The 14,610-nt window shown below is 29.8% G+C and overlaps 1 protein-coding gene across 1 annotated transcript; it reads right to left on the bottom strand.

Moving 5' to 3' along the window:
* Positions 1 to 213: 213 nt before the first annotated feature.
* LOC129889931 (zinc finger A20 and AN1 domain-containing stress-associated protein 1) lies at positions 214 to 955 on the bottom strand. Its single transcript, XM_055965408.1, has one exon. It carries the CDS (start codon positions 886 to 888, stop codon positions 400 to 402), a length of 489 nt encoding a protein of 162 aa, XP_055821383.1. The 5' UTR covers positions 889 to 955; the 3' UTR covers positions 214 to 399.
* Between the last annotated feature and the right edge of the window lie 13,655 nt (positions 956 to 14,610).

The raw sequence follows: 14,610 nt of genomic DNA, 5'->3' as shown, positions 1-14,610 counted from the left end.
GGTCAACACTTTCTGATCGTGCGCAAGAATAAACCCTGCAAATCACAATAGAATTATAAAACGCATTAGACAAATTCATCACAATAGAAATATAAAACGCGTTATACAAATTCTATGCAACGGACTCAACTCACACGTTGAGGAGAGATCGATGAGCCATCTGAAGGACTTATAATGAGACATTGTGAATAAAAAACCAATCAATCATTGAGCTATTGGAAGCAAACTATATACTTAAATAAATAGAAAATATATTTTATACATTCATAAATACCCAAACCAACCTACCACCCCATCCAGCCTGTCCTCCACAACACCTTCAATAATCTAATATAACCCAACCAAATAAAAGAGAAAAAAAATAACTTCTAAACCCAAACTTAATTTTGGATTAGCAGCTCAAAACCTCTCGATTTTATCCGCCTTAATCACAGGATTAGCCTTAGCAATCTCTTCTTTCCCCTTAGCTTTAAAATTAAAGGTACAATCATGTTGCTCTGGGTATCTATGGGTCCCACAGAAGGTACTACCACATCTGCACTTAAATCCCACAACCCCAACTTTCTTCCTACAGCTCAAACACCGATTTGGCTGACTCCCGACGATCTCCGCCGCAACCGCCGTTTCAACAATCGGCGCCGGCGCCGGCGACGAACAACAGCTAACTTTTCCGATCGATTCAACTTGAGGTCTAGTTATAACAAGCTTCTCCATCGCTACTTTAGCCATCGCAGCATGATCTTCCTTCATCTTAATGTCTCGGTAACACTTTGAGCAAAGTCCCATCATCGCCGCCGTGCCGAAAAATCCGCAACCGTTTGAACATAGAATTGGATCTGCCGGCGGGAAGCTAGTTCCGTCGTTAAATTTGTTTCCTTCAGAACCCATAATTGTTCTTCAGATTCAAAAAATCGAATTGATTAGCAGAAAGAAAAAAAAAAGTTGATTATGAAAAACGCAATATTAGAGGTGAAGGTATTATATAGAGAGTTGTGGGGTTTTCTATGACGGTCGGGTTAAGTGTAATGACATGTTTACCCGCGAGACGTGGTCAAATTATGGTAATGTTAAGGGTATTATTGGAAATAAAGGACACGGTATAAGCTCGGTTCACACGTCCTGGTCACCTAAGGAGAACTAGTTACAATAGAAAAAGGAGGCGAAATTTCTGAATGTAATGTGAAAAGACGGAAATGTCCTCAGATGCGCGTATGAATAATCCTAAAAAAGTGAGGTTCAACTTGACTTTTTCTTGGACTTAAAAAGGAAGAACTGAAAAACAAATGATCCCGTAGCCCTTCTAGAAGAATCTTAAATAGATGATTCTACCAGCTTCTGGAACTTTACCTAGAAAGTATTTTTTTTTTCGAAGTTGTTTTACATTTATTGACACACTTTACTTATTAATCCATCTTCAAAAAAATAAATATTTTTATTTAATAATACTATTAGCATTTTTTTAAAAGAAAATTTAATTAGATATTTTTGGAGTTGAAAAGGACCCCATATAAGTGACAAAATATAATTCAACGCTACTTCATCTGTGCTTATCTAACTCAGAGGAAAACTGTATTGGATCCTTGCAATACAGTTTATGCAAGTGCCGGCAAATATTTGATTCGACTTTAATGTATATAATATTTTTTTCAATTCATTTTTATGTGACATCTTTTAACTTAAAAAATAAAGAGACTAACCTGTATTGTGAACTTGTTAAACAAGCTGCTTCTTCTTCTTTTTTTTAACTCTGATTTGGTGGAGAACCTAGTATGAAGAAAAGAGGATAACCAATTCACCGCTTTAAGGAAAAGTTGTTAGGAGATTATTGTTAGGTTAAATAAAGAGGGTGGGTGCCTTGTTTTGTACGACAGAACTAGCCGTGGTTTTGGTATTTGCCTAATTGCCCACGCCCCGCACACCGTAAACTAGGGGCCGCTTGATTTTCCATTCAGTAGAAAACATGATTTATCTTTGTCACCATAACACTATGTTTCTGATCACTTTGGATGGTTGTCACTTGCTCCCTCACAATTTATATAACTTATTTATCTTTTTAGTCGGTCAATAAAAGAAATGATATATTTTAATATTTAGTAACAAATTAATTTTAAAATATTTATAAGTGTCAAAAATATATTTAAATTATTTATTTTTTTGAGTTTTATATCTAAACTATTCGGAGTGTGAGTTTCGTACCTAAATTATTACTTATCAGTTTGAGAAACACACCTCTCTACTTTCTCTATTTTTTGAATTTTTTTTGCCACATCGCTAAAATATTCTATATTGATAAAAATTAAATAAACTATTAATATTAGTTAAAAGTTAAAACTAAAGTATTTCTATACCAAAAAAGAAATTATTTTTTCAAAAAAATGAATTTATTTTTTTAAAATGAAATTATTTTTTAAAAAAAGTTATTTTTTTAAAAAAATTAAAATATTTTTTCTCACTCATGTGTATGAATCTAACACAAAACGAGAAAAAAATTGAAAGCGGAGGGTTAGGTATGGCGGAATAGAATTTTTTTAAAAAATATATATAAAAATAATATCTAAATTATTATTTGAAGGAGGAGGTGGAAGATGAAGTGAGATTTTTTTAAAAAAACTTTTATAAAAGAAATTTAGAAAATAAAAATAAAACAAAAAAATTGGGGGCGGGGGGCGGGGGGGAGTATGGTGAGAAAAAGTGGTGAAGTGGGTAATAAAAATATTTTATATTTTATTTTATATATTTTTTGAGGATGAGATAGTAATACTTTAATATTTAATTTTAACTAATTTTAATAATTTATTTAATTTTTTCTAGGTAGAATATTTTCTCTATGTGGAGTGTGATGTGACAAATTTTTTAAAATAAAATAGAAAATGTAGCACACACACCATGGTGAGAATAGAATAAAAGAGAGGTGTGTTTCTCAAACTAAGAAGTGATAGTTTAGGTATGAAACTCACACTCTCAATAGTTCAGGTATGACATTCAAAAAAGAAAGATAATTTAGGTATGTTTTTGACACTTAATTTATAATCACACAAAATGAACGAAAGAGTATTTTTTATTGTATTGTATTATATTATATTATAGTATATTGTATTAATAAATATAATTATTAGATAGTTGTATTGTTTCTATTATTACATAATGTCATACTACACTAATTTGAAGAATAAATCTACAAAAACATGTAAGATACAGGATAAAGATACTTTAAAAAGATAAATAAAATTATTAAATAATATATAAAGACAAAATTAAAAAAATATGAAATAACGTGCAATTATAGCAAATCAATAGTTTTATAAAATAAATCTTTTTTATTATTATCTGATAATAAATTTAATAATATGATATAATAAATTTAAATTATAATTAAAATAAGTAATATATTTAAACTAACGAAACATTATAACATACCGTAGGTAATAACCATCCAAAACAAGCTTTAAAGTGAAACCATAGATATGCTGACAGAACACAATCACATAATAGAAAAAAAGATTTCTGATCACATATACTATTTTTAGTTCCCTTTTGTTATTATACATGTGTGGGATAACAAGATTCCTTGATAATGGAAGTGTGAACAAAACCCTATTTCAATTTATTTATTTTAATCCGTTTAAAGAAAATATTTCTTTTAAATAGTCAATTTCCGTTAAGTATTTACCACATTAAAATACCATACACCCATTGTACATGATGAATGTTATTTTTTCCAATGGTTGACTTAAAAATGTTAACATATGGTCAATTTCTTAAAATAAAATTAGTCTCATTAATCAAATCGCATATGCGATCCACCGTGGAGTATATAAAACAAAAAATGCATTGTTTTTGAACAAGAAAAATTATGCGAATAAACACATATATACTAGTTAATTAGTTAATAAAATTATAATTTAGATATTTTACAATTCGCCACTAACATTTAGCGTTAATTATGATTCGGATTTGTATAATTCACATGTTTATATAATTCGAAATATGTATAATATAATTTGTTTAACTTTTGTATAATGTAATTTTGTATAATATAATTTATAGAACTGTTTAAAGTTAATATGTTTGTGTTTGTATAAATTCGTTATTTCGAGTTTATACAAAAATAACTCAATTATACAAATTCATTCGCGAATCATACAAACCCACAAATTATACAAGCGAATCAGATTAAACTACAACTACAGTCCGTAAAGAAGCAAACTGTAGCTAATGATTATAATTAAGATATTTATACTAGTTATTTGTGAAATTTCCCCTTCTAAATGCCATGTTGCAAATTAGCCGTAGCCAAAGTGTGAACAATGACAACACAAAGTTTCAAATTTTAGGATGCAATTTTCTTCTTTAGTCTTGATTGTATGAGTAAATCGCTGTAGTTTGCTTATCATAGATTTGAAATTGTTTCACTTGTATTATCCTCAATGTTTCTTGAACTTATCTCACAAAATTAGTTGTGAAATAGGAATTCATTCTTTGTTTCGAACAGTCTTCACCCATTATCTAATTTTTCAGATCGCCTTAGATTCAATGTCCGTAGTATAATGTCGATGTTTCAATTCATGACAGACCTAGAGACGTGCATGAGTATTAATTTTGCCTCACATCAGTTGTGGTATGAAAATTTTGATTTCTTTTAATGATTTTAGACATTTATCATTTAAATAAATGTTAAACAAAACCACAATAACATACTCAGTGAAATTACATAAAGTGTGATCTAGGAAGGATAAAACATATGCCGATTGAAGTTACTTTCAAAAGAGCCTCAATTTAAGTGAAGCAAATCAAAATAATAATAGAAAAAAAGAACGATAGTGAAAAACTTAGAAATTCAATATAACATGTCTCGTAGCAAAGTACTTATCTAAGCTTACCAGTTGAGATGCTATCTAGTCTTTACTGATGTGCCTAAAATTTGACAAAATAGCTAAAGTTAGCACTTAGCAGTGACTAAAATTTAACAAAATAGCCAAAGTTAACAGTGACAGACTCAAATAATTGGGCTAGTTGAGTGTTAATGCTTCTTGGACTTTTCATTTCGTTGGGCCCAGCCTAAGCTGTTTTGGCCCGCTAGAGTATTATCTGTATGGAGAACTAAAAACTTGCACGAAAAAAATTTAGGAAAAACCTTGTAATTATACATACTTCACTATCATATTTGTCGAAAAAATCTGCTAATAACTTATTGTGCAACCTCTTGTTGATTTCTTGAGAGTCCATTAGCCATCGACATTCTTTCTACCACACACCTTGGCATCACCTATCAATCAATGAACATTTGCAAATTTGTACACGCTAGAATTATACCATTCTCTATCATGACAAACCTCAAAGAATTACAACATGTCATAAGGATATCTATTCCAGCGTACTGTCGGAGCGTTTGATGAACCGCTCCTTACAATCCTACTTTGTCTGAATTTACTAGCTGTTGATCAAAATTTCTAGTCCACAAAGATTCTAAAATTTCACTAGTCAAATCCTTAATTTTATTTTTACCATTTGACCAGACTTGAATCTTTGACCACCTCTTTTGATCCCTCCTTGCGTTAACAGAAAAAGACAAAAGTCTCAAAGCTACATCTCCACCGCAATCATACATGTCCTAAATCACAACTGCCATAGTTTGAGAACCACTATTTAAGCTTCTTCTTCTCTTAACTAATGCATATAAGATTTTGACAACACTTGCGGATAATTTTTTATCAGCTTTGACTTTATTTTCTCACGTAACCAGCTCCAAAACTCATTCTCTAACCAAACTTCTCAAATCTTATCCCCACATGCTTAACAATATTAATAAATAGATAATAGAAATGAAAAAGTACCTACTAAATTAGTTCCTAGGAAAGAGGTGGATCACAATGGATACACTTAAGTACCAAATTTTTCCTTAACTAGAACCTCTTTATATTGTACTTATTCCACTATTACCAAAAATACAAGTACCCCAAAGCAACTCCACCGGAATCAGACTCCACTTGCTACTCCACCAGGACGAAGCTTCTGCTTAAAAATAATAATTCTAATTCAGTTTTTTTTCTGATGTGGAAGATCAGACAAAGCTGCAACCACAGAGCATACTAAAATTTCAAAAGAATGATTCCACACCCAAGGCTCAATAATTCTAATTCATCTTTTTTATGTGGAAGATCAGACAAAACTGTAACCACAGAGTATACTAAAATCGTCTTTAAACAGAAAATAATAATAGAGAAATTTAAAGAGAATAACAACACAAGATTTAACGTGGAAACCCAATGCGGGAAAAATCATGGACCACCCAGAAAAATATTCACTACATGAAAAATTGTTACAACCATATAATGCACAATATTTTTCTCACACACCCAAATACCTAAAATACTTTACCCAAGAGATCTCCAAGAGAACCTTCCCTAAATCTCTCAAAGGTAAAAAAATACTATACCATATATTTTATACATTTGTATTTTTGGTGTACCTACAAACAATGGAGCTAAGCTCCTTAAATAGCTAACAAAAGCTATTTTCACTTGACATTTTTGACTAAATTTTTTCCTTTTTTTTTTCAAATCAATCACCAACAATATTTACTATTATTACTTATGAGTTTCCAACTAGATGCGTGTATTTTTGTTACCAAATACACTAAAATTGGAAGAAAAGTGAGCGAGATTTGTATGTATCCCAGATACATGCGAATCACATTAGATGCATAGTAGATACATATATTTATATGTATTTGGCATGATTTACATGTATCTAAAATACCAGATACATGAGATACCAGTTTAAGTGAAGCAAATCAAAATAGTAATAGAAGAAAAAAACGTTAGAAATTCAATATAATATGTCTCATAGCAAAGTAATTATCTAAGCTTACCAGTTGAGATGCTATGTAGTCTTTACTGATGTGCCTAACATTTGACAAAATAGCTACAGTTAGCAGTGACTAAAATTTAACAAAATAGCCAAAGTTAGCAGTGACAGAACTCAAATAATTGGGCTAGTTGAGTGTTAATGCTTCTTGGACTTTTCATTTCGTTGGGCCCAGCCTAAACTGCTTCGGCCCGCTAGAGTATTATCTGTATGGAGAACTAAAAAAAATGCACGAAAAAAATTAGGAAAAACCATGTAATTACACATACTTCACTATCATATTTACTATTGTTACTTATGAGTTTCCTACTAGATGCATGTGTTTTTGCTACTAAATACACTAAAATTGGAAGAGAGGTGAGCGAGATTTGTATGTATCCACAGATACATGCGAATCACATTAGATACACAATATATATATATATATATATATATATATATATATATATATATATGTATTTGTATATATCTAACGTGATTCACATATATTTGAGATACTAGATACATGCGAACAGTGACGGACCCAGAATTTTAAATAAGGGTGTTCAAAATTTAAATAAGTAGACACACGAGATAGTCGAAGGGGGTTCGACATCTACTTTATATACATAAAAAATTATTTTAACCATGCATAAATAGTATAATTTTCCATCGAAGGGGGTTCGGATGAACCCCCTCGGCATAAGGTGGGCCCGCCACTGAATGCAAGAGTGATGAACGAGATGGGGAGAGAGGCGAGGGAGACAAGTGAGATTTGTTATGTATACCAGATACATGTGAATCCACTTAGATACAATGTGTCTAGAACGTATTTGAATGTATCTAGACGCACAAATATATTGTTATATCGCAAACTAGAGTGTATCTACTCAATTAGCTCCAAAATTAGTGGGATTTATGTAAATTCCCCCCAAAATTATAATTCATATAAATTCTATTTTCTTGCCCTATTTAATTTTTTAAGTATAGTAATTATATGCCAAATATGTTTTCTATTATTTTGTTTTTCTATAATTTCCTATTTTTTTCAAAGTCACATTTTCTTTTTGGTAGTTTACTTTGGAATCCAAATAGATGATTAACTATAGTCTATATATTGTTAATTAAACAGCTGCAAATCTAAGATTTTAATTCAATGGATGCAGATTTCGTTTTAAAAATATGTGTTTAATCTTTCTAATTATATATCGCTAATTAATTAAGTTAATGCTTTCAATTAAATGGGGTCAACTAGGTGGTTGACAAGAGAACATCAACTTGGGTTGATTTACGCAAATATCCCTTTTAAGCCATTAGATTTTGTTAATAGTTTTAAAAGTCGTGAAAAAATCGTCCTTGGTAACTACATTTCCGACAATATTGTCTCTGATATAAAATTTAATAAATAGACACATGCATATGTTCTACATGACATGATAAATGTAGGATGCAAATTTTCACGTAAGATACAAATTGCAAGGTAGAACGTCATGTAGATCACATGTGTATATTTGTTCAACTTTGTAAAGTTTAAATATCCACTTGTGCAGGGGCGGAACCAGAATATTTGATAAGGGGGTTCAAGAAAATTAAAAAATAAGGGACTGGATGAAAAAAGTAAAAAAATGTGTCATTGCCGAGAATCAAATCCGCGACCACGGGCTCAATTACAAGCGCCTTATCCACTGATCCACAATCTCCATTTGTTATGGGGATGCAAAAAAATATTTGTACATGAATAAAAAAATTCGCAGTATATATATAGTGCAATTTTCCGACGAAGGGGGTTCGGTTGCCACCCCTCGCACCCCTGTAGCTCCGCCCCTGCACTTGTGCATACCCAAAGTTGGAGGACATACAATGTTAGATGATGCCAAGTTAAAAGGTACGTTTATGTATTATGCCATAAACAAAAAATGAATATATCTATATTCAAATTGAGATGCAAATATCTTGCTCTCTTTAAAGAGACCCAAGTCCATTACGGTGTATTCATTTCCAATTGTAACATATGATGATTGTCTTATAATCACACCACATTAAAAGAACCAATTTCAAATAAAAATGAAAATAAAGAGAATAATTGTGTGACGCACAAAGTGCGGTAGGTGTCCACGTATATTTGTACATGAAAATAGTGCAACTGAACTATAATTCAAAATTCATTATTACTTGTATGGTATACACATATATAGTAATAATTTACATATTGAATAGTTATTCTGAATATCAATGTTGACATTACGAAAAAGATATATAATTAGTGGGGAAGTGCCTAGTTATATATATGATGTTGATAATGAAGAAGTAGTAACCAAGTGCGGATTGCAATCGACTGCTCTGCACCTATTTAATGTTAACATTTTCGGAGTTGATTTCTGAGATGGTGAGTCACTTAACTAAGAGTTATTATATCAAAAAGTCACATAACTTTGTTCAAGAAATATTAAATCAGAAAAAAATGTAACTTTTTAAGATAATAATTATTATTTAAATGATCTGAAAATTCAACCCAGCATTTTTGATACAAATTAGAAGTAGCTTTATATGCAAGGGGAATGTGGGAACAATATTGTTAGGTGAAATGTCATCGAAATCAGTAGAACCTGAAAAACACAAGTAAATTTCTTGAAGGAATAGGTAGCTACGGTTTAAAATGGTGTTATTATTGGTCCATGAAAATATGAACAATTAAATCAATTCGTTTAAACTTGAGCGGGTTATAATGCGCACGTTTATTAACTCAATTCATTTTGACTCGCTTAATGATCAATCCATCTAAAATATCAGGTTGATTTGGCCTAAATATGCAGCCAAAATAACTCATTATCGCTCATTTATTAACCAAACATACTTATGTTAACCCATCTAAAAATTGGATTGATTTGAACTAAATATGTAATACATATTAATTCATGGAAATCTAATAAAAAAAAGTTTATTATTAGTTTTATTTGGTACTTAAGTACATTATACGATCAACAAACAAAGAAATCAACAATTGGTGTGATTAGGAAGGATTGAGTTATGATCCATTATTTAGCTCTTCTTGATCCAACTCATTTTAGCCCAAGTTAATTTTGTCAACTTCAGGCGATAACCCATTAATTGATTCAATCCACTTTAATCCGTCCAAATTCAGCCTAGATTCCCAATTTTGGATCCATCATTTGATTATGCCATACTCGCAGTGCGTAAAATACAAATTTATTCACTTCGAAATAACTTTAGATCTTCGGTGTCTGAAATTACATATGATTGACTTTCATGCACAATATAACTCAAATTTAATCATTTTAAAGCTACATATGATTGACTTTCATACCCAATATGACTGAAATTTAGTCATTTTGTTTGAACTTTAGACACATGTATATATTGAACTTTAGCCACATTAACTTCATACACTGCATATCAAAAATTATTCTAAAGTGGACAGAATAAGCTGAATTTTAAAAAATATAAATATATATAAATAGCAATGTTCAAATAAGATATTCCGTGAAAATTTTACACTACTCCTATTGGTAGGAAAGGGAGGCCAGGAGTGTGGCATTGAAATGGACCTAGAAATAACCCTACAATATAAATGTATGGTGTAACATGATTGTGGATGCATGTGAAGGTAAGGCCATCATATAATTGGTGTACAAAATTGATCAACTTGGACAGACAGTACTTGAGAATGGAGAAGAACAATATGGAAAAAGTAGGGAGGTTAATTTCTTAGTTGACTAGTACAACATATATATACACATATAGAGAGATCTCAATTGATCTATAGACAAAAATATATATACTATAGTCCAATTAGCTCTCATAATATACATAGCCGTATAGTGGTGTAGTTGTAGTAGTAAAAGAAAGAATAAGTGAAGGTTTGAGTGGCTCTGTGCTACAATTCAAAATAGCATTATTTGCTTACATATGCACTTTGTCTCAATACTTTTTTCAGTGAAAAGATGGGCGTTCGATTCTTCAAATTAATTCGATTCGATTTAATTATTATAATCATTTTTAAACTCTATAATAGTCTGAATATATACCTCTTTTTCATGAGAACACATTAAATATAATATGATCGTTTTAGTTCTTCATATAAAGACAGTATTAATTCATACTTTAATGTAGACTATAGGAAGATTTAAGATAAATTATGAGATTCAAGTACTACAAAGTAAAAAAAATAAAAATTGAGCCAACTTATCCATTTCTTTGTGGCCCATACTAAAAAAGGGGAAGTAAGATATTTTTTCATTCCATGAATTTAGGCAAATTATAAACTACCAAAAAAAATTTAAATTTTTTAGTGCATGTCATTGTTTTGAGTACACCATCATGTACATATAGACCTGTTAACTACAATGTCTCATATGTCTCAAGTCTATTTCATCTCTCTATAAACTTAATAGTACAAATTGTTGTAATTTTTTAATTATTTTTTTTGCACAATTTGAAATCATAAAACATTGCCATCAAATATAGATGAGAAAATATTGGTAGATACCTAATAAGATGGGGTTTCAAACAAAAAAAAAGGTGCTCAAGATTGAATTTGACTCTTTGATATTTGTGTTCAAACATATTATAATGAATTATGATGAAGACAAGTTGGAAAAATGTTTTCTTTAAGTGTTGAATAAATGCCACCTTCTTCACCTCCAAGGGTCCAAGATAAAAGCAAAAGTTTCAAATTAGCAATAGATTTTATAATGGTTTCCATTGAAATACCCCTACAATAAATTAAAGTTATCTAATAAAGGTTAAAGGGAGCTAACATAGAGGCCCCTAGTGTTGAAATTGACATTCAGTTAATCCTACTTTGTGACTTAAGATTCTATGGTTAATTATTAACTAAATGCATGCACACGTGTTTAATTATTATTAATCAACTAAGCTGCCCATAATGACTGATTCCAATATAATTAGTCCTTATTTTTGGCATTACGTACAAAGATTGGACGAAAGTATTTGCGGAAAAATTCGCTATGCGGGCCATCAGCAACCACGATATCTAGAAACATATAAACTGAACACATATATTTTTATACGATCAAGGCCGACTGATCGTTGTGCTAAAAGGGCAAAACAACAAGGTCAAAATAATCGGCAATACACCTCTATATAATCCAAAGTCCGCAAGCCTTTAAGAGTAATATACATGTCTGGGACAGGGCTTCGACCTACCCACCAACAAACCTCAGAATTTGACAACTCGACTATACTACTGAGGATACTTGTGTACCTGTCTATCAAGACCTGCAAGTAAGAATGTATCGCTACCAGATAACAGAACGTCAATACGAAACAATGTATCGAATATATATCATATTGACAAAAAAATAATAATTTAATCCAAATCTCTCTTACAGTACTTTGTAGGAGCAAGAGTTCGATCGCAAAATAGATTGATCCGAGAATATAAATAAATTTAAATACAGTCAACTGAAAAATTGTGTAGTATATATAAGATATGAGTTTTTGGCCAAAAGCATCTATAAATTATATCTCAAATTTAAATTACATCCTTAAAATATCTTTTTTTGACACAAAACATCCTTTAAGTATTTGAAAGTTAACAATTTTCATCCTTCTGTTCTTTATTGTCAAAAAACTAAGGGATCCTAAAAAAAACATGTGCAGTTCACATGACTATCGACAAAAATTTTCCTGCATAATTTCATTACCTGCTGTAAAAAGCTCTTGAAGAAAAAAATATTAAAAATCTTGGACACCGATGCTTGCTGAAACAAAAAATATTAGAAAGGTGTGAGGATACACAATTTGATCTTCTTCTCATTTACCGACGGAAAGAAGTCGGAGCTCAATTATTTTCACCTTTTTCAAAGACAAATTGTAGTTAGATCAATAATCTTTTGGGGTAATCTAATATTGAGGCGATCAAAATTCTGATTATGTCTCGCATCCAAGTTTCATTATCCATTATTAGAAGTGGAAGTCTCCAAAACACTGCTTTTAACAGAGATTCAATTGAGAAAAAAACATATTTCAACTAACAAGTTTTTTAATATTAAATAACAAGAAAAATAAATGAAAAAAATTGTTAATTTAAAAGATTTTACATAAGGCTAAACTTAATTGCCGACAAAAGTTCAAGATAATATTTTTGGTGTATCTCAGAATAATAAATTCGAAAGAGTGACTTAATTTTTGTGGGGTCTGTTAGTTTCATGATAAATTTTAGCAGAAGAATAAAAGTTGTTAATTTTTACATACTTAAAGAATATTTTCTGATAAGAATAATATTTTAAGAATATAATCTAGGTTTGAAATATAGTTAAAAGATGATTAATTTCAAAGTTGAAGGAATATTACGTTTATTGATTCAATATATATACGATCATTGATCATTGTACTCGAATTATTCAACGTACGTAATTAAAGTGCTGTGGTAATAAGGAAAGGTCTCAAATAGTTAAGAATCCAGCAAAGCAAAATACCCCACCATCTGACTATAGCTACGTGTAAGTAATAATAATAATGGTAGTATACTAGCGCAGTCAATGACAGTTTCATAATTTTTAATAAATGAATCAATCTCTAATTTTATATATAGAGAATTCAATATATCATAAAAAAAATTAAAATATCTGACCTACATTATAATTTATTGTCGAAAAAATTCCGATGAATCCTCGCTACACCCTAGATCAATCGATGCTAGTAGTAATTAGTTATTATTACTACTATAATTATTTTTTGTCTGTTTTTTTTTCCTGCACAAGATATTATTTGGAATAATTCCAAAAAGGGGTACTCAATTGCATGGAAGAGTAAAATAGACAGAAGAGTATAATATTAAATACCAACTGGCCCTCTTTTTCATTTCTATATTACTTACCTTCACATGCTAAACGTTCATAATCAATTGAGTACTGCACCAATAGTCGATAACTTCATCATCATAATAATTGAAAGCCATAGAAGTGGTTAGAGTATTTGAAATTTATGAATTTTTATAATATTTTAAAATTAATATATTATATAATAATTAAATTTATAATTAAATAATTTATTGATATTTTAATAATTATACAGAATTTGAGCAAAGCTATTCAATTCATGGTCACATGAATAAGCTCGAACACAATATTAAATACGAATTCAGATAAATTCGAGAATTTTTATTTGAATTTTGTATTTATATTATAAATTTATTAAAACAATTATTTAATTACGATTGTAATAACTAAAATGAATTTTGAGTAAGTTGAAAAATTTATAAATTTATAAATTTTAAATAATTCGCACTTTATTTAGTTACAAAACGGTTTCAGAACATGGACTATTTCCTACCCAATTACTGTAAGTACTAAACAGTAGGTGACATACAGGTGAAATATTAAAGAACTATACATCTTATTAATTATCCACATGCTGACATATATAAATGTTGTCAACAAGAGACAAAATTATCAACAGCTATGTTGCTAATCTTTATTGTATGGAAAATGCTCTCTCAGTGCTCTTATACACTTGAAACAACAATAACAATAATATATTTACTATAATCTTATAAATAAAATATGTTAAAAATGAATAAAACATATGTATATCTTATTTTTATTTTTATAGGATAGAAATATTATTTTCAATAGTCAATTGACTTTTAAATTAAAAAAATAAATTACCATAGCAGAGTTGCAACTTTTATACACTTTGGTATGAAGAATATTTTTCATATTTTTCTAGAAAATATTATCTTGAAAAACAAGTTGGTTTCTTACTTATTTTCTAATATTT

The sequence above is a fragment of the Solanum dulcamara genome, chromosome 5 (assembly GCF_947179165.1).
Source record: "Solanum dulcamara chromosome 5, daSolDulc1.2, whole genome shotgun sequence".
Classification (NCBI taxonomy): domain Eukaryota; kingdom Viridiplantae; phylum Streptophyta; class Magnoliopsida; order Solanales; family Solanaceae; genus Solanum; species Solanum dulcamara.
This window is presented reverse-complemented; position numbering and strand designations above follow the sequence as displayed.